Source organism: Ciconia boyciana, chromosome 11, assembly GCF_034638445.1.
Source record: "Ciconia boyciana chromosome 11, ASM3463844v1, whole genome shotgun sequence".
Taxonomy (NCBI): Eukaryota; Metazoa; Chordata; class Aves; order Ciconiiformes; family Ciconiidae; genus Ciconia; species Ciconia boyciana.
Genome location: NC_132944.1, coordinates 16,044,109 through 16,071,769, shown reverse-complemented (window position 1 = coordinate 16,071,769; position 27,661 = coordinate 16,044,109). Strand labels below are relative to the sequence as shown.

Here is a 27,661-nt window from a genome sequence, read left to right as displayed (position 1 = left end):
AACTGAATTTCAGCTTAAGAGGAGCCTTTCCATCCCTATACAATGAAAAAAAAAAAAAGTAACATCTCATCTTTTGGGACCTCTGTAGGTGCCAATAGCTCTGGACTGTCTGTCCCGCATATTAATCTGAAACTGTTCGGTATGTGTCTCCGTTATATCTTGCATCCCAACCATGTGAGCTACCTACAGTTTGAATTGGTGTCAATTTCTATTACGGAAAAACCCAGAACCAACAGGCTCAGATCCAAGATCCATTAGCACAAGCCTTGTTTAAGTGGCATCCTGATACAGACACCAAATTCTCAAGGACCGAAAGCCTAGGCACAGGGATCCTCAAAACAACATCATCTCAGTAAACAAATGGCATGCTTAATGCTGGGGAAGATCCTTAATTAAAGGGGAGCCTCATCTAAAAAGCTGTTCTATACTAGGTCTTGTGGCCCCTCACTTAGTCTTTATTAGATGTTTTTCAACAGGTAACAGTTACCCACATACCAAACCTCACTCTTTATATAGTTGATAGTAAGATTCCCACCATGTGTCAGAGAATCCAGAGACTGCCCCGGACTGTCCCCACACAAGCAGGTGACCTGGATGTGCAGGGATGAGGGCAAAGGAGGCCATTTACGTCAGGTGGGTCCATGCCTGTTGTTATAGCCATGGGCATTAGCAAATCTCATCAAGCACCCATCTGACCTCAGACCAGAGGTGAGCTGCATTTGTTTTGATCAGGGAAAGAAAAGAGGATAAAAATCCATTAAAATGAACCAACTATAAGAGGCAATTGAGACTATCCCATTTATTTGAAGTAGACATTATATCACAAAACATTTCAAGAGCTTTCTGATGTTTGGTCTATTTTAAAGACTTTCAGTTAGTCACAGATGAACCTCAAAACATCCAGCGGCTTGATATGAATAAATATGCTTATCCAAGCCTGTGACCTGACATAAAAAAAGGCTGCAGTGATTTATGCCAGCTGAGGAGGTTAAACTAGGAGACAGGCCTCTCTTGTGATGCATAAGGATTTTTTGCTGTTATGACTCAAGTTTAGAACAATCCAAAAGAAAGAATCTTTTCCACAAGAAAACACCACTATTATAATCCAGTCTGACCTCTCAAGACAAGCAAAGAATGTTTCACCCAGTAATTCCTCCATCATGGCTATAACTTCAACAACACAGTACCTTTTAAGATGATGTTTAAAGCATCTGGATGTTTCCAAGACTGGAAGAATCCAACTTATCCCTTCCCAAGTTTGTCGGGACCTATTTTGTATGTAGTAAAGCAACAAAACAAAGCCAAGATACTTAATGGGTTCAAGAGACAGGCAAGAGGAGTCTTTCTTTGTTCTTTTAAATCTCTAGCTAGTGTTAGGCAAATTCCTTATTTACAAGGCTAAGGTATTTCCAGAGTGAAGCGTGCTGTCCTGAGGGGTCAGTGCTGTCAGCTACCAGGATCAGAGCAGCAGTTCTTTATACAACCAACCACATGCATACATTAAAGAAATCTTTCCTATCAAATTAACAAATAAACAAATTAAAGCCCAACAGATAAGCATGCATTATAAATGAACTGATTGATTATCCCCCAAGTCAGGGGATGTCCATCTCCTGGAACAACTCGGAACAACTCAGGAAATTTAGTAGCAATTGGCTTGAACCAAACTATAACACTGGTGAGTGGCCAGTACACAGCAGCACTAGAGCTGAAGACCTCCCTCCTCCCTCCTCCCTCCAAAAGCATCATCTATAGCCCCACTCAAGCAACAAACCCCTGATCCAACGCTCACCTGAAATCAATGGGACCAGGTCAAACCCAAGTGCCCTGTCTCTGTCATACCCACAGAACGCAAGTGTCCTCTCTGAAACTCCAAAAACACGTATCAGAAGGGAATTAAGACAATTTATAGTTGGAAAACTCATACCTGGAATGCATCATGGCTGTAAAGGCAACATCCCCTCAGTTCTCCACACAAAGCCATTTGTAAGAACACCAAAAAAATACTGAGTGCTAAAATTGCAGTTTTATTCATTCCAAAACAAGTTTCCACAAGCTCTCCATAGCTATTCTGTTTTCCAATATCTCTTGCCCAATAAAAGACAGGCTTTAAACACCAAAAAGACACCTGTCTGCATTAAAAAATAACTACCTGTAAAATTACATTTTTTTAAAATTAAGTATTTATTTGGCAGAAGCAGGACTTTTCTTTTGGCCACAGTTCTGTAACTTGCAAATGTTTTAACTGATTGGGGTCATATTTAGTTGAGCATTTTCATCTGGGCTGGCAAATAAATAACACAAATTTCACAGGAACTTCTAAACAGTTCCATAGCAAAAGCATTCTAAAAAGTTTGGCAAGTAGTAAGCCTACCAAGTAACTTTTTTTTTTTTTTATTCTGTATTATAAAAAGAACAGCTTTATGATCATTTAAATCATTATCATGTGGGCTGACCATATGAATACTAGCTGAGCTGTATATTGCAGCGCATTAGGTTCTTCCAGCTGAGTGATGGACAGAGTTGTTTGCTGTTTGATTTAGCCACATTTGATATCACAAAGAAAAAAAATAAATGGTGAGCATGAGCAACTTGGCCCAATGCATGGGAAAGCAGACTTTTCTCCTGAAATACTTCGCTTTTATTGACTTTGAGACTGAAAGAATTCACTTCCTCATCTTTTTCTTTCCGTGACTTGGATGATCCCATCATGGTGACAATGTCACAAGTTTATCCTTCTCATTTTCCAAAAACCTGTACAAAGGTAGACTTTAATTGGAAATTAAGGTCTGAGTATTGATAACACCCTGTGGTGTTTTGAGCAAGAATTTCACCTTGCAGTTTGGATGTTGCTACAAAAAATTACGTATTTGTTAGTTTTCATTACATTTTTTCAGATTTTCAATGAATTAGTCAAATTCATCAAACTTTCCAGCATTCTGGTGATCAGCAAATCCACGTGCTCAGCAAGGCTGAGTGCACATGGGCAGACAAATGTGGCATTGTTTTTTGTCTTCTTTTTAACTTCAACATTACAGTCTTGACCCAATGCAGTATCATTTTTGCTTCACATTTTCCAAACAAACCATGAGACTATCTAATATGGCATATTATTTAGGAAAGCCAATTTAGGTGATGATTAGCTACTGAATCTATTGTAAAAACATAAAAAGCACATGGGCATGATTTAAATGTCAAGTCCTATTTTGGTATTAAACCACTCAGCTTCCATTTGACAGTACAATATTCAGAGACAAAAATTAGCCTTTATCTATAATTATATGCATGCATTTACAAAAAAAAATAAATATTTTGAAAGATATTTTATGGGAAAACAATCTTGAGACAAAACAATGAGGCATTCATATCAGCGTCTGCCTTGTTCAAAGTAGGTAAAAATGGTATTTTGACGTATAGTTCCCAGGCAAATTGCATACAGCACAGCTGCTTCAGAATTTGCAGGCTTCTTTTTTTGAGAGAGGTCTCAGTTCTTTCATCTCAGGAAACAGACAAGCATTTGAACTTAATAGCCATAAAAATGATGTGGCCAGAAGCATATACACTGCTAAGAACTCGATGTTACATTGCCTAAGCAACTCTGAGTCCCAAAGACAGACAAGTGGCACTTGCAGGCATCACTGACTTTACTTCATTTTATTTTTGACCAGCCCTTCTTTTGTTTCAGTTTGCTCTTCTTTTTTCTTTTTTATACATTGCCAGTGGCGCAGAAAACTTCTATGCAGCCTCAACACAGGCCTGGTTTTGGTACAAGAATATACAGCAGATCTGTCCTTTTTAATTTTAGCTTTAACAATGAAAGTCAGGTTTCCAAAGCTCCATCTACAACACAATATTTTGCCAAGTGAATTTTTTTTTCCCTTCCTTCTAAAGGTAGCACCATAAAAGCTGCACTTTAATAATTACATAGTGCTTTTCATCCACCGATCCCAAAGAGCTTTAAAAAAGGAGCATATCATTAGCCTCAACTTACAATGGGAGAAAATAAGGCAGAGAGGGATGAATTCTTACCATTATTTGTATTTTCAGGGGGGCACGACGAACTCTAATGCAACTAGGACCTTACAGTATCATGTCTTCTACATAATGCCGCATAATGGAAGGTTTTGCCCCAAAGAGCAGTCAATAAGGGTGAAGCGCCACAGCAGCACAAGCAAATCCAAGCCCCAGGCCCTCTCCCACCTCCTGGCCGTTCATTCTTGCTCCCTTCCTTGCAGCTGCTGGGCCATTCTGGCAAAAAAGCCAGCAAAAAAAGCAGGTAGCTGTTACCGCAGCCAGTTAAGTGGCAGCTGTGAGTGCCCTGTGTGGGATGGGGGAAGGAGCCCAGCCCTGCTCACGCAGCCAGCTCCCAGCACCCTGCGCACCCACTGCAGGCACTCGCAGGGCACCTCCACTGAGGTCAGACCCGGGCTTGTGGGCTGGCCTGCCACCCTGCACCCTTTCCCACTGCCCAGGGGACACTGCTGCCTTGCCGGTCATCACAGCCTGATGCACTGGAAACTCAAAGTCCACTAAAGAATGGACTGATGGTAGCTGGGCAAAAACTTGCCTTAAGTATAGTGCCGGCTTTCTTCTCCTTCACTCCTCCTGTCTCTTGAGGAAGATAACAGATCAGCAATTAAAGCAACCAAGCACTGCCTGTGCAGTAGGCACCATCTATACATAACTTGCCATGGCCATTGTTACCATGGGTCAGCTGCAGAATGCAAAAAAAGTTAGACTGATAAATTTAATATCAGGTGGCATTTAAGCTGCTGACAGCCTATTAAGCCTACTGTGCTGTAGGATGCTGGCACTTAATTACTGAGATGGTATCGGATCTCACAGTCAGCGTAGTGTGGTACGTGTTGGCTTGCAAGCCTTTTTTAATAAAACTTTAAGCTAGAGAAGCTTTGAATACAGGAGCTGTTTTAGTCCTACTGCTGCACAGAGTTTGGGCAGTCTGTAGGCTGTGTCAAACAGCAGCAGAGACCAAAGGAGCAGCCATACCAGCTCCTACAGCGTTTTCCCAGAAAGCAGGATTATTCCTTGCTGTTGCTTCATGTAACATTTTGAAATTTATCTTTTTTTAACTCTTTTTCTTGAAACACATCCGACACCTAACAAAATAGCTCTTCAGAGGGCAAAAATAATTCTCAGGATTGAAATAAACTGCAGAAAGATATGCAAAAAGTCAATCACTGTACCCAGCCATAACACTCTCCTATTAACAGAGCTTGCGTTATCTTAGGATGGATCATTTTCTCAATTCCCCCTTCTTTGGGAGGATAGATAAGCCTGCAGCATGCAGAGATGAAGGTGGCCAGTGGCAAGACAGGAAGCTCTCGGAGAATACACAGCTAGGAGATACCCATCAGCCTACACCAATACCTGCTGGCCCACTGCAAAGCTGTGGTCCAGACCACCAGCTCCCGCTGCGTGCTTCCAACACCCACTGCCACAAGTCTCAATGCATAAAGATGGGATTTGGCAAACTTGACTGGTACAAATCAAGACTGGTAGTCTCTGAGCACCACTGTTTCTTATTGCCCAGATACATCAGAATAAAACCAAACATAGTCAAACAGAGAGAAGGTATATGAGTCAAGGGAGAAAAAACAGAAGGTTTTAACCCAATCATGCTTTCTATTTCAGTGAGAAGGACAGACCACAGGTTCTTGAAGTACACTGAAGACTCTCTGTAGGAAGAGGTTCAAGTACCAAGGGGATGGTCAGCAATACAAAATAACTAGACTACAAAAATTAATAGTGTCAGGCTCATTTGAATGTGTATTTATAAAATGCATTTTAAATAAGGAACTCCTGAGGGAAAGCTATCAAAAAATAATGTAATTAGATATGAGGTCAGGAAAGACATCAAAGGAGTTTAAGATTTCTTCCAGTCCACCCAAGAATATCCGAGGAATATAGTTTCAAAGCCCAAGGCACAAGTGCAATTGTTTGTTCAGGTGCTGGTCACATCCCCATTATTTCTGTTGCTGTAACAATATTGCAAACCTCAAATAGCACCAGCAAGGGCAGCTGCCTACCACCATATGGCAAACAGAAATATTTATTTGCTTTTAAAACTCTTCTCAGGTTATAGACAGATGACCAAAAGAAATCAAGTTACCACTGGCCATGCAACAGCACCAGAGCGACCCAGTACCCAAGCAGAGTATGAGTTTTTAAATAGCAAAAGTTTAAGATTTTAAACTAACTCATTTAATTTTGCATTTGCTAAGGGCAATGAGTGCATACATGGCTAGCTACAGCAGCTCAGCTGATGAGCAGAAGCTCATTAAGCCATGCCAGCCCAAGCAACTGTGCTGTGCAAAGATACCCTTATTTTATGCCACCGTTTGTTTTGGTAAACCCATTCTGAATCAGAAGCGTTGTTGTCTGGAACATCGGAGGAGTTAGAAGAGCAAATTTGTTAAGCTCTATGAATATGGAGAAAAATTGAGTAAATTCGATAGACTGGTAAAAGGAGAAAAGGAATCAGAGAACAGTTACCATAAAACCTCATTATGAAAGCACCCGTGAGAGCCATCGGTTTGCACTATTACTATATAAAGACTTTTTGTTGTAATGGGGATATCTGAAATAGTGCTTAGTGCAGTGGGACATGCTTTAACTTCACAAAGAATGTTACAACAGGCAACTATTTAATAAGGCTGCTAGAGGATCAGGTCAGCAGGTAATTCACCAGGAGTGAGCCACTTTTAAATATTTTACTAAAAGAACACACTGAGATAATAATATCTCATTTACCAGCTTGCCCTTCCAGATGATATAACCCTAGTATCTCCTTTACAGTGAAGCAGACCTTTTATTAGAGAAAGGCCCTTCAATTCAAAGATCTCCCCACGGTGACAGTGTGCCATTCTGCAGCTAGAGATGCAAAGAGCTCTACATATAAAAGCAACATTTGGGCGGCATTAAAATCTCCCCTTGCTTAAAAATTTAAGCTTTGTGTGTGTCAGATGCAGCCAGCAGCAACACCTGAAAAGCCTATTTCACACACGCCTTTATAAGCTTCTGCTTTCAGTGACTCCCATTTCAAAGTTTCCCAAACTTTAAACAGTGTGGATGAAATCTCCCATAGTTGTTCTCTGTCCCTCCTTAATAGCTTGCTCTCAGTTTTGGGAGGAAGGTAGGACTTTGAAATTCTGGGGTGTTCCTTTGCTCTTCCCTGCCTTTTTAAAAAGCCTACAACATTACACAGAAAAAAATGCCTGCTAAAATACAGTCTCCCAAATTAAGTACTTCTGAGCTACCAAAGGCCGCAGTCCAGGTTGCTTGAACAGTTTTTGTTTCTCTTTGTGCATGCAGATATTTCTCAAGAATTCTTCCATCCTGATGTTGGACATTCTTATTTCACTCACAAAACCCATTTCTCACCTCATTTGGTGTGCAGCAGAGAATAACAAATGAGGCAGAGTGTTACCAGAAGGAGAAAGAAAGTTTGAGCATGAGGAAAGCTCTTATGTTACACATCTATTTGACAAGACTTGCCCAGATAATGGCAGAATATAATGTGTAAAATGGTCAAATTATGGCAGCATCAATTCTGAGATTTCCTAACCTTGGAATCCCAAATTCTCCTCAGACCCATGTCCATTCAGCTCTGACCAAGAGGCAGAGTCTGAGCTAGGGACTCACAGATGGTGCCCAGGAAGGAATGCCCCAAAATACGAGCCTACCAATACAAGGCTGAATTTTCCAAAAAGACTTCTGTTGGCAGTAACAAGCTCCCTAATGAAGTTAATGCTAACTCTTCTATTTCCTCTTATATAATTTGGAAATTCAAGTCAATCGTGCTTAGCTTGTTAGTCTTTCCTAGGACACTCCTGAATCCAACAATATACTTTTAATTGTGTCACGGTACATTTCTTTATTTTAGTTAGGCTCACAAAGCTCCACAGGCTAGTTTCTCCTCCAGCTCTTTTGCAAGGATCCTATGTATCCCAAACTCTGAAGGAGAAACTCAGCAATGCAATGTACTGAACAGACACCTTCCTCTGCGGAGAAGAAATGGGTTTTGATTCACCATGCGATGAACTCGCTGATACTGCAGCACAGTGCAGCTCAAAATCAGACTGCACTGTCTTGCAGAAGCACAAGGAAGATGAATAGAGGTCACTAATATTTAGTCACCAAGACCTTTATAAAAGTCAGAATACTTAGACTGCAATGACCCAAAAAGGCCACTGAACTAATAAAACAATAGAATACATGAAATATGAGAAAGAGAAAAATGGAAAAAAATTGAAATGGATCCATCCAATCAAACGATGACTAAAGGAGCTGATAAGGGGAATTAAATGCTGTGTTGTACCCTAATAATCCAAAGAAAATCTGAAACTTCAAATAATGAGAATGGCAGGGCTCAACCTTCATGTCCCCCAAATCACATACGACTAAAGATGAGTTCTCTCTAATGGGTAAGCAGCTGCTTAACAGAGGGATGATAAAACTAGCTCAAGTACTCAAATTCCAGCCTCGCTGTGGCTTTCTAGACACTTTCCAGTTTCCCAGTGGTTTGGCACTGTGAGAATACTTTCTGGGGCATTCATCTCCTTCACAAAAACATCATCTCATCAGTAGGTAATGTGCGACATCCTCGCTGGCAGTCCCAGGAGTGAAGGGAAGGATTTAATGAGCACAGACTCTGAATCACTTCCTGATTAGGACTCAAAATGAGTTGACTTCATCTTCACCAGAAAAAAAAAAAAAAAATTAAAGTCTTTGTGTAGAAAAGGCAAAGGACAGTTTTAGCTCATGCATCTGAATGTGGTAAACCCTTGATTTCCCTTAAGGGTTTAGGATGACAGATTATCACATGTTAAAATATTGCCTTGTCAACACCAGGACACTAGCACTTGTCAACCAAACTACATTCAAAACACACCTTTAACCAGCCATCACTGTAGCACTGTGCAAGTAGCCTGCATTGCTATAGCCCATTCCCAGCCTCTGCTAAAGGAGAGGACTGGGGTTCCTCAGACAGCCCAAGCCTCAGGGGATGTCTCAAGCCCCAGGGGATGTCTCAAGCCTCAGGCTCTTTTTGTGGTCCATGTAAGAAAGAGCAGAAGAGGAGACTTTTTTCCCCCCAGCCACTTCCCCACCTTTATCAAGGGCTTGCATTCTGGTGCCGAATTGTTAGCGCACCATCAAAGAAATGACACACTATTAATCACCACCGCAGTGCTGACAAAGCGTGCATTTCCAATAGCACCTTCTACATGACTATTATTCAGCCTGCTCCCCATTCATTTAAATTAATGGAAAAATTCAACACCAGAGCGTTCTCAATGCTCGCAATAAACCTACTAAAGGTTTCTGGTAAAACCTGTATCCAGAGAGGGTGCAAACAGGGGAAAAGAGAGGAGCAATTTTACTTTTTTTCCAGTATATCATTATTTCAGTAGCAGTGCTTTTTCAGAGCGTGTGTGTGTGTGTGTGTGTGTGTGTCTGATTCTCATCTTATCTTCAAATGCATTAAAAGGCAGTGTTGTATCCTAATGAAAACAAAACACACACACAAAAAAACCCCAAACAAAACAAAAAACAAATTAAAATTTCCAGTCTACAATGGATCAAGAGTTTCCTTAGGGAAACGAAGAACACGGTAACACTGCTGATTCCAGATGGAACACTACCTCTGTTTGGGTAGGGAAAGCAACAAGCTACTTTTCGATACAGTAAGTGATGTCCACAGCCATATTCCAGTTGCTGACAGGACTACGTTATTAATCTAGTGGGGTTTTTTCCCCCATTTCAATACCAAAAATTTTCAGAAAATATATAACGAAGTCATTCAGGCACAGCTCACTTCAGGCTAACTTTACACACGATTTTGTTGGGAATTTTGCCTCATTGGCCTTAAACTGCTGGGTCAACTATTTTTCTTCTTGGATTTTATTTTCTTAATGAATCCTTTGAAAGCCTATTTAAAAGAAAAAAAAAATTCAATCTCTTCCAAGGAAAGATGTGGGTGATTATGATATATTACATCAAATAAATATTACATAATTTCTAAGAAAAGGTTTTACTTAAGTTACCATGGACTCTCCAGTTCATGACATTTTGATGTCAGCAGTTAAATGCAAGTGTGAGCATTTGTATTACACACACATGCCAAATAGATACATCCCACGCAACCATGTCAATATAGGGCATATTGATATTAACATATTTTATGCAAGTATGCCAATCTTACTATAAGGAGATACAATGTCTGTCCCATGGCTGAAATCAGCAGGGCTGGGGGGAATCAACCCAAGGTTAAACTATCTCCCTTCCTTACATAAGCTTTCCTACTAAATCTGAAACATGGTCAAGTAGTAATTTTGAGGTGATACTAACTATCCCAAAGGAAAGGTTTTTTCCACCGGAAAGGGACAGATTTTGCCAAAGCACATCTCCCACAGGTAGGTCCACCTTTTAAAAACAAACAAACAAACAAAATCACTGTTAATCCCTGTATTTCACTGTGCAAGGAAAAACTAGGAAAATCCAATAACTTTATTTTAGGGCAACAATATTACCTATAGCCATCACTATCAGCTTCAAGTCTAATTAATGAGAAGTTGTGATAGAAATTCTGTCAAATCTATGTGAATTCAGAAACTTGCTTTAAACATTTCTTTTCTTCCAGATTTGTCTACAGCTGAGATTCCTGAAGACATCCTGCACAGAGTCAGAGCCAGTGCATGCCTTCAGATAGAGCACAACAGATCAAGGATATTTTTCCTACTTCTCCAGGTTTTGTTTTTCAAGTAGAAGGACCTCAACTCTCATACTTAAGGAGGCAAAAAAGAAAGAGTAGGACATTTGATCTGTTATCTTCTAGTAGTCAGCTGGAATTCTACTGGATATCGTCAAGGGGAGGGGAGAAAGAATCTTACTCATGTATGCAGAACAGCAACAACAGCTCAGGATTAGCTGCAGACAGAAAGACCATATAGGATTAACACAGTGAACCAGTCATCATGCTTACCAGAATATACAAGAGCAAAATATTCAGAGGATTTCAGGACAGGATTTAGCAGAATTTGACTGAAAATAGCACCACATTTTGAATAAGCTTTATTGAATACCACAGCACCCAGCATCTCTTGACCAAAATGACTTAATGTGCATTAATTTCAGAAGCATTTCTTGCGTAACCATTTAAAGAATCAGTGCACTGGAAGGGATGGAGAGCTGTCAGAAAGGCATCTATACACAAGCTTCAAAGTGCAGGCAAGAGCCTTACCTGCAGCATATGAACTTTTAAATGACTGAATCTCAGGGTAAGTATTATTACTGTCAGATGCAAAGTCAAGAACCCAGCACCATTTAATCAGCTTCTGCTGCTGAATTAATGGCTTTCATTGTTACTTTTTCTTTCCGCAACACTTTGACTGCTATGACAGCCTTACTTGTGCTAGGGGTTGTTAATAACGGCAAAAGGGATACTCTAAGCTTCAAATTGCAGGTTGGATTACCTACATTAGAAGAGTGTATAAAAAAGAAAGAAATTCAACTGGAAAACGCTCACTGCTGTTATGGCAAAACCTGGCTCTGCAACACTTCAACAGCAAGGAGCTGAAGTGCTCCTGGAGCAGCTGCCAGTGCTCTTTCACACCAGCTCTGTAGCAGTTTCCCAGAAGGAAGTGAAGCATCATTCTTGGATCTACATGGATCCATCATTGCTTCCATCTGACAGGAGCTAGCAGTAGGCAATGACGAGTGGAAACAAGCTGGCAAGGGAGAAAACACTCCCTGCTCTTCTGCATCACTGAGCGAATCCTTGCTCCCTCCAGAGCAAAGTTACTCTTCGATATAATTTCCCACGTTGCAGGAGGAGCCACACATCAACAAGCAACAGGTTCACAATCTGGCCCTTTACTGAGCCAGACCCTCTAACAGAAAAGCCATTCACAGCAGACCGTAGCCTCCTGGGACTGAGCTAGACTTTGCATTTTGCCCATTTTTCCCTGTGCACTGCAGAGTAGAAAATAAGCATAATTAACAATGTAAAGCTCAAGCTGCTGAACCTGGTAGTCCATTTAAAAACAAGCTCCATACATTCATGCGATGTATGTGCGTTAGAAGAAGTCTTATTAATTGTCTGGGCAAGCACTGCCTTAAATTTTGATCCTTTTTGGCTACTAATTCCAGCTGCTATGCTTGTAAACCATTCCCATTGACATGCACACAGACTGATACCCAAGTAGCTAGAGTGTGAAAAGGACAGTAAATAGACAGCAACTGATAACGCTGTTGATGTTAGATGACACTGTAACCTAATCCAGCACACACTCTGTGGTGGTGGCTGGAAAGCTCTCTAAAAGTGCTACTGGCATCCCCAAATAGCTGGCCATTCAGTAACCACCTTTATTAATCTGTGGTCTTGGCCAACCTTTGAATAGGCACACAAGCTTGTCCATATTACAGACTCTTGGTTTATTTTTCTAAACTTTTGTTGGCAGTTTACACAGCAGGAAATGATCGAAGGTGTACAAGGACTAAATCCTAGTTCATGGTCGACTTGGCCATCCATCCACAGACAAGGGATACACGGAAAGGCAGCTGCAATATGCAAAGCTGCTGCAGCCACTGGCCATGCTTTACCTGTCCTGTGGGCAAATGAAGCTGATCACTCTTCATCACTATTAACACACTGATGTGTAAAAATAAATAAATAAAATAATACAAGCCTTGCCTGCAAATTCCTCTGAAACTCCTGGGAAAAAACAGACACCCTTCCCAGTGTAACAGCGGGCACAGATCACCAGCTAAGTTAGCTCTAAAGGCAAATATTCCATTTTCACTGAGAGATGCAGTGTGCCATAATATGAATAAGGAACAAAGACCCCTTTCATTCTGCTGACAAATACAGTATAGCATGTCACAAATCACAAGGGGAGCAGACAATACAATGGCAGCAATTAAATGGGTGTCTTTTTATTAAGAAGTACATATAATAATGACAGACTATGTACACTCCTCCCCCCAAGCCCTCAAGAATTACACTGGCTAACATGGCTGTATTTAGGGACGTTTCCTTCTGTTACACAGAAAACTATCTTAAGGAGGGGTAGATCCAGCCAGTGCAGCAGGATACGCGCAAATGCAGAAATAGATATTTTGTTTGGGTTTACACATGTTGTACACCTTGTTTATTGCAATTCACACACAGCTTCTGCAACTCATTCACAATTGATGTATTTCTGGAGAAGCTAAAAAAAAAAAAAAAAAGCCCTTTTTAACTCTCTCACTGCTGAATTTCAACTGAGACACCATCTCTGCCTCTTCCCTCCTCGCCCTCTGCCCTGGTGACCCAGCCTGCTCTCGGGACATTCAGCTCCCAGCCTTCACACCTGCTTAGTTTAGGGGACGTTTTGCAGGAAAAAGGACCCTCCTGGCCCTGCTATGTCTTTAAGATGTGACCAGCCTCTCTGAGCCTGTCCCTCCTTGCTCGCAAGAGCCAGCACAGGGGACCGCTGCCCAGCTCAGCGCACAGCGGCCAGCACCTTGCCCCACACCGCGACCCCCGGAGCAGAAACGCGCGCCGATTCTCGCCTCCTGCTTTACTTTCGGCATGCGCGGCCGTCTGGGGAGCAGCTACATTTCTACCCCAGATGAGTGCATCCCTCGCGAGGTCTCCTTCCTGCCCCCTCCTCGCCTGAGCCACGGGGAGAACAATGCGGGGACAGACATTTAGCAACACCTGCTGTATCGCATTAATATGCACAGGGATGTATTGATGGTTTTTCCCATCCAACACTAAGACTGCATTGTTCGGGGCGATCCATCAGTGGATCGCTCCCCCCCCACGCCGGCCCCACAAGCCCCCTTCTGACATGTCCCCTTGTCTCCCAGCCCGGGCTGACGACCACGTTTAGGAATGCACTTCATTAAATCGGAGCTGCCCCATTCCAACCTGCAATGCGGAGGCAGTACAAAGCAAGCGCCACGCTTCCTCCCGCATTTCTTTCAAAAGCCCCATTGTTCGGCAGGCATCTGGTCCTGATCTCAGCCTATTTGTGCCCATTGACCCCGCTTTTCGCAGCGCACCCGCTCGCCAACGGGCCTCACGTAAAGCCTGCTTTCTGAATTAAAAAGCAGCACTAGCCATCTGTCCTCCCAGGCTGGGCTAAGGCTGTGCAGCTCCGCTCCGCAGCTCCCTCCCCAACCCCACAGCCTCCCCTGCCTCCCGTTATAACCCGCTCTCTCCTTACACGCACAACCTGCAGCTGAGGAGCCACTGGCTTCGCGCAGTAAACACAGACCTAGCTTATCACATTTGCTGCTTTTCATTTCTTACGTTAGCATCTAGGAAAGGAAAAAAAGAGAATACAACAGAACATTCTCACTTGCCTGAGTCCTTCGAAATTCAAGCACAAATACAAGATTAATCCTTCCTTTGTGAGGTCTTGTCTTTAAGTCGTGGTATGTAATGATCCTCAGCACTGCAGCAGAGGGGAATAAAAAATGCAGGGATCATAAGCAGGGGGAGGACAGGGCTTACTTACATCAGGGTTTCTGCCACATGACAATAGGTTTGAGAGGGAAGAATAAGCTGGCAGCAGCAGCTGACAGTGCAAAAGGGAGAATGCAGAAGCCTGCCTTTTATATTATTGGTGACATTTCTAACACATGACAACAATTTCCATCTGTATTTAAGCTGGGAGTGTGAGGAAAAGAGCATTACATCACGACTCCTCTATTCCTAGGGGCTGTGGAATATGTAGGCCAGAGGGATTAAAAAGCACCTGTGTACGCTGGAGATCTGAAACACCACGAGGCAGATTTTTCCCCCCTCTCTTCTTTCTCCCTCACCCTTTTTATTTCTCTAGCACCTTCACTGAGCTGCTGTTTGAGAATATGCCCAGGGAAGTGCAAAATGGTATTGTCCTAGTTTGCAAGGCACAAGAATGGGGGAACTATGCGAATATGTGTTTCTAGCTCTGTCTCTCTCTCCGTAGGAGATACAGCACTCATTTTTGCAAGCAATCAGACAGAATACAGAGCATCTTTCTGTTTTCTGCGGTGCTTGTCCCAAGGGCTTCGAGTTTCTATTAAAGTATCAACTTTCATCTTCCTTTTAAATCCACAGGGAATTTCAGTGACAGTAGCAATGATTTTTTTTTTTCCTTTCTTTTACAGCCAACACATGCCTGTATCTTTTTAAAAGTAAACATCAAGAACAGGGGCCAAAGATATTTTGGAAAAAGCACTTGACTGCTTCAGAGCCAGCAGGTGTCCGTCTTGGACGCTTTCCACATACCTCACAGGACAGGATTGCTTAGATGCAGTACTGAAATCCCAGGGGACTCCAGCCTCGCAAGGAAGCCTGCTCCCCCGCAGCTCAACGGCTGCTTTGCTGGGGCTCGCACGGCTCCACCGAGGCAGGCATGGACGTACGGATCCCGAGGACCGTGTGGGAGGTGCTGGTGGGGTGGGCACAGGGTGCTGTGGGGCCACCGCCGGTCACCTGCTCCCATGGACCAGGGCTCAGGCATGGCAGGGACAGCACCCACCGCTGCTGCTCTAACAAGCAGGTGTTTTGAACCATACCAGCTAACAGCCATCGCTTGCAAGGCAGCTCGGTACAGGTGTAGATGCAGGCAACAGCTCACAAGTTTACAGCACGTGTGTGTGAGGGCCAGGCAATGTAAGGAAAAAACATCATCGCTGTGTTCCACTACGAAACCCAACAGTGCAAATACAACCACTGCTCTTCCTGAAGTACCTGAACCCCAAAAGTGTTTGAACAGGGTAGGGGCAAAATGGCACCGAGAGATAGCAAGCCTTATATTACCTTTATAAGAGAGAGAGCCACACACGAACAGGAGAATGGCCTGATTATAAATACATAAAAGAGTCTTAATTTTATGGGACATAAATATTTTCATGAAAACACCATCTGGCCCAAGGTACTGGCCCATTATGTATCTCTTGTTTAAAAAGAAAAGATAAAAATTCTTCGTTCAAGATTCACCTTCATGACCTTTCAACAACAGCCTCATTGAGTCTTAGGCTGCTTTTTGGGCATGTGTCCGGTCAGCTCATAGTCCTCATGGGAAGTCCAGAGCCTGTGATAATGATGGGTTTAGAGTACCGGATACGGTAAATTTGAAAACTGCAATATGAAAATAAGTAACTCTTAATTGCTCACGCCTCCTCTTCATGTCCACAAAATAAAAAAATCTGCACAAGCCAGACTGAAACTCTCTCACCAGATGATACTTCAATGAGGCAGCACCTAAATGGGACATTTCAGAAAAGAGCCTCTTTATTAAAAAAAGAAATTGAGCATTTTACTTTACCTTTATTCAGAGATGCAGCTCCCCAACCATTTATGAAAACTCTTTCATAAGATTTAGAAGGGGGAAAAAAGGAAACAATTAAATGACTTATTTTTAAACTAGGGTTTAAAGGCTTTTTCTCTTTCCAAAAAAAAGTCCCACACACAAAGAAAGAAATTCAATGCAAACCTCTGTTTCTGTATCATGAAAGCCCCTTCGAGCACTAGAGTAATCAATTTCTCAGAGCTTGTGTGGTCTACAGCAAAAGCCAAAGAAAGGTATTTAAGTTTATACAGCCTTCAGCATTTTGATGGCTTGCTTTTGAAATACGACATGTTTAAATTTTATATCTTTTTTGCAGTTAGTTATGTCTTAAGAAAATGGTTGCTGTCAGCAGAAAAAATAGAAATAAAGGAGAATAAATGAAATTCAACGTAGTTTTGAGCTGCTTGCCCATTCTAAAATCAGAGTAATTCAAAGTTGCACCATGAAAACTGTTACAATCATAATTATAGCACCTTCCATTATATTACAGTCTTATTTTAGCATCAAACACTTTGGCTCATACTAACAAAGAAAAAATACTAAATAAGAGTGGTGTTCCACTGCCAAGCACCACCAGATAAGCATCCACACAAATTTACAGGAACAGTAAAGCAAATACTTTGTCAGATGTGAGAGAACTCTCTACCTTTTCTTGAGCAGAAAGTCAAAGGCAAACCATAAATCACTTCAGGATGGGGAAAGGAGTCTTTGTCCTTACGGTAACCCCAGCTTCCCACCATGAAAGAAGACCATCTTGAGACAAGATTTTACAGCTGGGATTTAACTCACAGGGTGGAAGAAGTGTGAGATAGAGCACTCTTGTAGGTATGAACAAACTTCTCCAACAGACTTCTCAATCTTTCATCAGAACATTTTGGATCCAATTCACTTACCATGTGGGAACAGCAAATGGGGAACAAACTGCGAATTCAAATAACTGTAAACTCAGCAAGATGTGGAAATAAAACACAGATGGTGCACTTCAGATTAAGGGTCAGCGTTTCAGCGTTGCTTTCCACTTTTACATTGTGATAGGTGATGTATAACAACCACCTCCTCCTCGAGACAGCACTCTAATTAAACCATGACTCACTTAGGAAAACAAGGAGGCAAGTGATACCTCCACAGAAGCCTCCCTGCCAGTTGGGAGGAGCTAAGGTTACTTTGTTAAACTGTGGCTCATGGTTTTGCTGTTGAGAATTAATGTTTGGGAGTGGAAATTGTCTCTGCTGGACAGACACAGCTGAAAAAAATTTATTCAGCTTTTCCAGCTGCCAGGCGCACTGCGGCAGGGCTGCTCTGCCCGGCAGGGCTGTGCCCAGCACCCATCACAGCCCCTGCCACAGCACCTGCTTGGTCCCCTCTTCGCCACCCACATCTCCAGCAAGATTTTGCAGAGGCTGCTCTCATACCTGTTTACAAAGGCCAAGAACGCAACTGCTGCTACCAGCGTTACCTGAACCAACCCTTACGAAGTGCCCAGTACTAAAACACCTCTGGAGGTCCTCATCGTCCTTGCCTGAACATTGGGTTCATTTTATTCTCTGAAACCGATTTTGTCCTAAATCCCAGGAATGGAATTTAGGATGACTTTATTCTTGCTGTGAAGTGTTAATTGCACGCCCAAGGCCCTCTAAGAAAGGGTCTGCTTGTAAGCACATGTTCAAAGAAAAAATAAAGCAGTAAGTACAGATTAGATGACAGAGAACTATAAATCTATAGGAGCTTGAAATGCCAGATAGAGAGGAGCAGTAGTGATTGTAAGGTGACTATTACCTTCAAAATATGCCGGAGATTGTTTATCAGATCAGAGTTAATGAGGGAGAAATCTAATAGTACTATAATATTAAATTTACCATTTTAATGGTATCATCAATGTTCTATAATGTGGGCAATTTACAGAATGTCTGTCAATGTGATTCTCCAGTGTGGTTAGTTACACAGGAGCCGCACTATCGCATCTCATCAGCCGTTCCCTTCTAGAAAACACTGGGTGTTTTGCAGAGGATGGCAGAAGGCTAAGTGAGATAGCAAATATATATTTAAAATTATGGGAATGCAAAAATGGGAAAGATATTTATGAACATTATGGGATGTTTACATTCCTGAAAGAACTGGGTCCAGCTCTGCCCCACTGTCAAGTCCAGCCTTCCTACCTCTGCACTGCCATTAGTCCTGCTGGGTTTTCCTCAGCTCTCTTGTACGCCTTGCAACACTCGCTGCTTTTGTCAAAACCTTACCTACCTGGATTTAGGAGAGCTGAAAATAACCTCAGTATTCAAGTACATTTTCAGCTCTCATGTATTAGGCCCCTCTGAACAAAACAAAATACCAAAAACCGCACACCCTACAAAAACATGAGGGCTCAGAAAATAACAGGTAAATGAAAAGACTCAAAATATCCAGTTTCAAGTTTTTGATTACTCATTCAAGACCTGTGAACAGTAGGAGATGGTAATGCTGCATTTATAAATATCCATCTCCTCATGTATTCAAGGAAGAGTTTGCTAAAAACAGCAGCTTAATTTGGAGTTCTTCCTTCCTCCGTCACCTGCCCCAGCCCCTCAGTTCTGAGGGACGCCAGTTCAAATTCCTAATGCAGCAAAGATTACCTGCACATTTTTAGAAAATGACAATCTCCCACTAAGTAGCTTTAAATTTGGTAGAAAAATTCATACTGTAGTTGGCAGTATTTGAGTTGCCATGATGGTCTGAGATAAAAATGAAGTATCATCAATTTATCTAATAAGCAATACTGCTTCTTCCTACAGACCTCCTTTTACCAACATCAACATTTGTCTACTGTTTTTTCCCCTGGTAAATGAAGTGTTAAACCTGAAGTTTAAAGAAAAAGTGCAGGTAGTGAATGAATGATGAAGTATGAAATATAATTCAATGGCCGATGACACTTCCAAGGGTCTTTGATGTTCTTCTCCATCTTCAGCTCCAAAAAGACCCTGCAAGTAGAACTGCTAGATCACTATCCACCCGATTACCCTGTGATACATGTCTCATTTTGAAGATACATTAGCCTTTCAAAGAGCCATTTATTAAACATTTCCATTTAAATAATAATTTTCACAATCCTCAGTGAAACAGATGTATTCCCTCTTAAATCACTAATTAAGAGCAGCCTGGGACATTACAAAGCCCTTTAAAAGGAATTCAGGGAACTCGTGTCCCCCTTAAACAAATCTGTTCTGGCAAAGACCTGGGAATCTTGACTTCATAACTCAAAGCTCTAATTATTCAAGAGGACATTATAAAAAACGGATACATCTAGACCTTTACAACTAATAGGAAAGTTTTATTCCTTCTTCAATAGGGGTGGAACTAGAAATATTTGTTCTATTTTTTCTACCTTTGTATTCACTGGGAGTGGAGGGGGAAGGAAATCAATGAAGATTAATTTACAGAGTTATTCCTAGTAAAGGTACTGGGTATGACTCTCCCCAAAGAAAACCAGCTAGCAGAATCTAAACAGCTTTATAAATGATTACATGGCTAATCTTCTCTCTGCTGAAATAAAGAGAGAAAGGATTTCGAGGACAAATACAGCACGCTTTATGTGAAGAAGCATGGTAATGTTAAAAAAAGGATAATTGTTTGAAGATGAAATGTAGCAAGTCTGCATCCCCATCAAACCATCAGGAGCTTGCATCTGCCATTGCCCTCCTGGGCTCAGAGACTGTCACGGTAGCACTATATGTGACTGGGAATCACACAGGCATTTCCTCCTCTGCAATGCCACTGTTTTTGCCCACACTACATTGCAGGTACCGCACTGGACCAGAATAATATAATATAAACAGGATTTTTAGGTGTCCTCTTTTAAGTACTGACATCTTTGACAAAAGAAGTATGGAACTTTTGTAACTGTGAAACCACCACGCAAATCAACACATCCAAGCATAAACATACCTATACAGAGCAATGGGTGCTTTCTAGAGGGAGTTAATCACGAAATACCAAATATGACTCCCAAACGCAAATCTGCATGGAAAAATAGGTTAAAGAATGGCTACATGTTTAATTTTTCCTTATTTTAAACTGTTTCTTTTGCCTGGAACACTCATCCTCTTGGCTTGTAGCATAACCAATACACTGTAAATCTTGAACAGAGACATGGTGGTAGTTGAAAAGAAATCAAACCGCCTCAATGAAATCAAAAGCTGAGACTGCAGCCATCACAAATAAACAGGACCCTGGGACATCATATGAAAAACTGTGGCAGGACAGAGCCAGTTTTGAAGTAAATAATGTGGGGTAATTCATCTCCACCCCTTCAACCTCCAAACAGCAGTACCTGCTCTCAGCTCTGATTTACTCTCTGCTTTTCAAGAGACTCACAACCTTAGAAACCTTTACGTTTTAAAACATATGCACAGACGTTGTTTGCACTACCTAAATACCCACTTGCAGATGCTTTACCATAGTACAAAGCAACCGCAATGAAAAAAACCACAAAATTAAGTACACTGGGGACTAACAAAGAAAACAAAGAAAACTAGCCATGTAATCTCTTCCCACACTTCTTACCCAAATCTCCTTTGGCAAGTGGCATGGGACAGCCTATAAGGCTGAGCTCTTCTGCTTTGTACTGTTCTCTGGTGCCTCATGCAATTTCAACTGGGTGTACAGTGAAATACAAAAAAGCTATTCCTCACAAATGGGTAAGCAGATGGAGCAGTATTTGCTATCATAAGTGCTTTTATTTCCAAATGTTTTTAAAAAAAAAAATTACCCACTGGCACAAAATGCACTATTGATCTGAAAGGACAGAGCAGATGGAAAAAAAGGTCTGAAGTCTCCTAGATTAAACAGGAATGACTGTGTATAGAAAGGAACTAAACTACAGAAATATTGGCCCTGTTGCTCAAAACAGGGCATTTTTCTCTCTCAAAAGTGAAAACACATCTGGTTCACTAATATGTGAAATAATTGTACCCCTGAAAACTGCAGGGGACTCTGCTGCAATTCTGCACTCCCTGGAACACAGCTACAAGGATTTTCTAAACCCGCTGGTTGTACTCAGGATACAGCCCCTGTTGAAAATACAGGAAAAAGTAAATGTGTGCACATTAGCTGGCATGGAAAATATGCCTCATATTCTTCAGAGTTAGATTAATTCACAACCAAGTATTCTTGAGAAAAATGATCTTTACATACTGCTGGTACCTGTATGTTGCACCCTAGTGTTAAGGACACTATTTTAAAAATATTTCAAACTTTTTCCTAACATAAATCTTGTAAAACAATTAATTATTTTTCGTATGTTAGAAAAAAGATCAGTCTGCTGTTCCTCACCTTATCAGTGTGAGCCTTCAAATGAATATTTCATGGACACTGCAACTTTTTCTCATTACAAAAGCAGAATTACACCTCTAGGAAGGGAACTGCAACAAAAGGTACTTGGATAATAAATACGGCTGCGAGTCTGGAAAGCTTTTGAGAATTCAAAGAACATTTGTGTACATAAACTGATGATTTATTGCCTGTGAAGAAAAATAATGTGAACTGTCAGTGATTCTGTTTATCCTTAATAAAAATTAGCAACTAAAAATAACTTCGAAATTGTGACTCAAATATCCCCCCATGTAAAAACATATGCATTTGTAACATAAAGGTCTTTCTGCTTCACTTCAACAATTTTTCGCAGTATACTGATACACTGTTATACTCAATATTCTAAAGAAAAGAACCTTCTGTAAGCTGGTTTGCATATCCCTTCTATCAATTCATTCTGAAGTTCAGAAATACTTATGGGGAACCCAGTGCCACAGGACTTTAAAAGCTATCCTGGGAAATCACCTAAGTCTGCATGTTTGACAGCAGTTTCATCACACCCCAGCCTATTTAGTCTCTCTAGTCCTCCATTAGCTGCAGATGATGGTAGTTACACATGTAGCAGCTTATCCGACTCCTGGAGCAACTAAACTATCCTTTGGTAGTTCAATTATCCATGAAAACATTTAATCCAGATAAGAATGTTCAATGTGCTCTTCTACATCCACTTACTAAAGTTTGTCCTATAAATATTGTGAAGTTTCCTTGTTCAATATTATTGGTTTTCCTTAGAAAGGAGACTCTTCCTTCGCACCAGCAGATTGCTTGGAATAAAGAAACTTATTCTCAAATTCCCCACTGAAATGTGAGCGAGGTCAGGCCTGCCAGGTGCCTGGGTGTCGCTGTCTTTTTCTAAGCCTCCTTACAGATCGCTCGACACTTACACTATTGATTTTTATCCATTTCTTTCCATTTAGCTCCACGCTCCCCTATAAGACTAACCACAATAGTTGGAGCTACTGTTCTGTAATTGAAGACAGAAGAACAGATCAAACTCTGGGAAGGTGAGAGAACAGACAGCAGAAATGAAAGTGGTAAATCTCTAACGTTAAAATCTCCAGCCAATTAATCCCAGGGCATGTACTTGTTTTGGGAAAGTGAATCAACTGTTGAATGATGACCTCCTGAGGTTTTAAAAGCCAGTTTTGGCAAAATGGGGGGGGGAAGATTGCCACAGAGTGTCTAGGCTGACATCTAAGACTTAACTCTAGGCTAACCATTACATTGTCCCTGTTTCGTCTACCATCAAAAAGACCTTGCATTTTCCAGAGTTTTGCTTCATAAGACTACAGCCTGGCAAAGAAAGGCATTGCACAGTACCAAAATAAGACAAATGCAGAATATACATGAATAGGGAGGGGACCACTGCTCTGTTATTTCAGTCACGCCTGAACCAGGTACACTGTTTTGGCAAGTAAAGGTGCAGATGCCAGATCCACCATAGCTGCCTCTGCATGTTACACAGGACTCAAACAAGTGGAGAATCAAGTAAATGTGCTCGGAGGAAAAAAAAAAACATGCGGAGATAAGCTTTTATGGAAGTAATATCATCTCTGATTCTTCTTGATACACTGTGAAAAGAAATCTGCTGTCAGGTTGTTGAGAATAAGCAACTAGGACAAATGGCCAGTACTGCTTGTTTATTTTAAACAGATGCCTTCTACCATCATTTCAAAATGAGGAAGATAATCCTGTCTGTTCAGCCTTCTGTGAACAGAGGTTTAGACACGCTGCTGCACTATAATGTTAAAGGAAGTTGCTATCGCATATCTTTCTCAATTAACACTATTGCACAGATATCCCAAGGTAAGGCTACTTGGAAACACCTATTTAATGGATATATTCTTACATGTATGTCCAACTAATCACATTTTCCACTAAATAAATCTTCACATACACTAGTCCTGTTTGGGGGAGTTCTGCTCCTAAGAAAGACTCTGTGAAACCCAATGCCAGGATGTCAACACACTCTACATCATGGACTCTCAGCCTCCCCCCAGATCAGATGTAATGCAAGTCTCATCAACTTCTGTTAGCACAGGTGGACTCAGACATGCCACAAGGTGCCCCAGGAAGATGCCCCACACAGCTGGTAAACCTACTCTTTTGCTCTTAAGAGCTTAGGCTGGCAGAATTGAGCTGGAATAAGTGAAATCTGCACCAGAAATAAGCTGTGGGCAAAGTCTCTGCATCAGTCAAAGCACTTCTCATCCAGTCATGGCCAATCAGTAATCATGAAATTGTTGCCAATTCACAGTCTACTCCAAGCTCAATGGAGCCATTAACTAGCCCACAAATAGAGCATTATTTCTGGTGATCTTCATTAGGCACATCAGAAAACAGGAAAAATGTGGTGCTTCAAAACAAAATGAGGCAAAGGGGATAGCTTAAGACTGGACCAACATCTTGCTAATCTGGATGATGTATTTCAGGGTTTTTTCTAGTTTGGACAGTGGATCCTACATGCTAGGAATAAGAATAGTTACTTATCTGAACATGTAAGGAGAATAGTTTGCTCAAGTTTAAGGTGATGATTTTTCTTACACAGAAGACAAAAATAGTCTAAAAAACAAAAAGTCTCTGACCCAGCATGTGAACAGCATGTTAACAGTGAAATGATAGCATCAGGAAGAAAGTAAAGGAAATAACACACAGTTGGTTCAGCTGAAATAAAAGCTAGTTCAGTGGCTGAACTGCACTAACGCTTTAAAAGATTAGTACATTGCAAATGCATGTCTTCATTAGTACTTATGCACCATGCAAATACATAAATAAGGTGTCCTGCCTCTCTTCCTTACTCTGGCTTGGTCCTAGATTAGGATGCTGAAGTTGTAAATTCCAGAGGAGAACGCTTTGGGCCTGTAAATAAACCCGTGGGTTTGGTGCGATAGTAACAGCAGAGCACTCACGACGGCACGACAACCAAACTTGGAGGCCACCTGGAAGCTCGTCACAGCTGTTGTTTACTACAGATCTTTGCAGAAAAAAGCAGCTCAATGGGGAGCAGGGAGTTGAGGGTACGAAGACTTGGAGGAAGCATGCTGGAGGGGCAGGGGGCACCGAGAAGCAGGGGAAGACTTCAGCTTGCAAAAATAACTGTGTGGTTTATCTACTTCTTTCAATAATAGTTCACTTTTGGGTTCTTTTCAAGCTCTCATTTCTTTATGACAACTCCCACGTTTAGGGATAAAGTCCTCTGGTGTCTCAGAAAACCATCCCTGTGTCACCCATTTAGGCAATGCTCATATCCCCTTCAGGAGCTGACATCATCCCACTCTCTTACCTCCGATTACTGACCAGAAAGTAAAGCAAACTCTTAACCAACTCTCCTAAAGTAAAAATCTAAATGATGCCTAAGCAGTGTGTCATTGTCATATGAAATAACGAGGTCAAGTCAAACTTTCGTCCCCTCCGCTTGACCTCTATCTTCTGCAAAAGCTATAGCCATGTCTTCACTCAGTTTCCAAGTCAGCCAAGCATGCAACTGGCATGCGGCTGTGTGGGAAACAGAAGCCCTCTGGGTTTTCTTGCCACCTGTACCAAACTAGTCAGAGCTGAACCACGTGGGATTCTTACTAGAATTTCTGGGGAAGAACTGGTTAACATCTCCTTTCTCCATTCTGCATTTACTAATTATCACTTCATTTAGCCCTTATATTAGTGCAACAAAAAGCAGCTGTCAGGCCAAGCACGCATAGTCCAAGTGACCTTGTGTTCTTGTTCATGTTTACCACATAATCAGCAGGGAATTCCATTTTCAAAATACAAGACTTCATAATCCATTAGCACTAGAGATTGGTCCAGGGCTCTGGATTTACTGGTCACGTGTACCAAGGAATAAAAATATGAGTGTACAGCTAGATTAATCTCCAGACCTGTAAAGCATCCCAACCCACCGTGCGTGCAGCAGTCTCATTCAAATTCACATATGAATATTAGCATCATTCTTAAAAACTACTGCTAATACCATCCCCACAGTACATGCAGAAAAAATTAAACGCTACCTGCTTTACAACTCAGAAAGTATGGAGACACACAATAACTAACTCCACTTCTCAGATTTTCCATTCGTTTCATAAATGGAACATAAGTACTGATTTTTTTATTAATACATTGACAACCCATATCTCTCCCGGCTATTTCTAAAAGGCAGGAATCACTTTCACTGCTCTTAATTTTAAATCAAAAGTCTTTAGCGAGTCCAAGCAGTTTAGCTCACCATCAAGTTCAATAAATCAGAGAAAAGAATCAATGGAAAGCATTTCAAAATGTAACCTTGGTAATGCACAAAATGCTTCCTCAGAACTTACGCTCATTTGCTTTATTTGCTGCTTTAGAAACTGGAATATAACACATAGGCAGAAGGACATTAGCATCACGACATTGCATCTCCCGAGTCTAACATTGCATGTGCTCTCCTAGAAAGCACTTTTCGCAGTATGCTTTAAAAACCTGCAGCCTGGCAAGTTAGATGATTGAAAACTAATCATATTTCACGTTGACAAAATGGAAAATGGAAGTGTTCCATAGAAAATAATAATCCATATTTATTCTTTATGTCCATGCACAGCACTTTAAACGTAATTTGGTCCATGCTTTCCACTGATAAAATGAGAATAAACTCAATAGTGATATACAGCATCTGCCATTTGAAGAATCAACATTTGTCAGTGTTACTACACAATTTTAACTGTGGTCCTACACAGTTCTCCTGCATGCAACACTTAGACTGAAAAGGGCTATTACTCTATGTATCATTATGTGATATTTGTTGGCAAACACAGATTTTTGAGTGGCAACATCATTATTCAATATTTATATAAGTCTACCAGGATAAACAACCTCTGATTCATGTTGAGATAAAAAACTTCCAAATATTTTGCTGCTCATCTCAGTATGCTATAACTAAGATGTTTACTAGTTCTTATCCCAGCCTGATCTGAAAGGCATACCATTATCCCCACAGCTCATCAAAGTTCAAGCAGAAAAACCTTTGCTTTAGAACAGCCTCTCCTGGCAGCTGGGGGAATGCCAAACAGAGAATTATTCTCCACTCTTTGTACACCTTCCCAAAATGCCAAAGACAGCCTGATTTTGAGTAAAGATCCTGAACTTCTAAAGATTACGCTCTCTAAACTTCCCAGTTTTCCTCCTGGTTGTTTTTTGAGTGAAAAAGAGCATTTCTTTCTCAGCTTCACTACCTCTTGCTGCTTATCTCCTACTTGAATCGAGGATGACCTTCCAAAAGTGGCAGTTGCCTCCTACAATGGCACCCAGCCATAAAATGCTGTTCAATTTCACAAGTTAAATAAGCATCAGACATGAAGTTCTGCTGAGGAAATAAAAATAAAAGCAGGTTTTTTATTCATAGGTTTCAAACCAATAAAGGAACATTCACCATAATGATATTAATGAAGACAATTTCTAAGGCAAGTACTCACTCCATGGCTGCTTTTTACGGTTTTTTCTTCACAGTAAGCATCCCAGGCCTGCATCAAACCATCAACTGTTCCAAAAAGGTCATCAAAAAAGCAGAGTTCAAGGATGAACTGGTTTCCTTTTCAACTCTACCTGAACCCTACCTGCTGTCACACATGGAAGTCTGCCCAAGCTGAACACTCAGTCTCCCTTGGAGCCGTGCACACCACCACATGAAGGCTGCCTCAAAAAAAAAGAAATTCTACTACATGTAATCCACCAGGTCAATGTTTTGTTACTTACAAGGCACAGCATGGCGATAAAGGTTATCTCTAATAGTCTGCTGTAGATCGTGATCCGGCGATCCTTTCTGAAACCTCTGGTTGAGATAATGTCTCAGGTCTTTGTTCAGTCTGCTTCCTGCAAAGAAAAAACAGCCATTTATTTATTTCTAAATGCACACAATTAACATTTCCAATTCAGGCAAATGTTAGACTTCCATTCAGAGTCCCCTAAATTATGGCATGCTGACTTTATGAGCGGAGGCTCAT

At 41.2% G+C, this 27,661-nt stretch overlaps 1 protein-coding gene across 23 annotated transcripts in view; it reads right to left on the bottom strand.

Annotated features, from left to right (window-relative positions):
• The window catches only part of MAGI1 (membrane associated guanylate kinase, WW and PDZ domain containing 1), a 362,679-nt gene that overhangs the window by 148,477 nt on the left and 186,541 nt on the right, over positions 1 to 27,661 (bottom strand). For all 23 annotated transcript variants that reach the window (XM_072875929.1, XM_072875931.1, XM_072875932.1 and 20 more), the window contains exon 2: positions 27,414 to 27,530. In XM_072875929.1, coding sequence (XP_072732030.1) covers positions 27,414 to 27,530 — 117 coding nt within the window. The remainder of the gene's footprint in view (positions 1 to 27,413; positions 27,531 to 27,661) is intronic.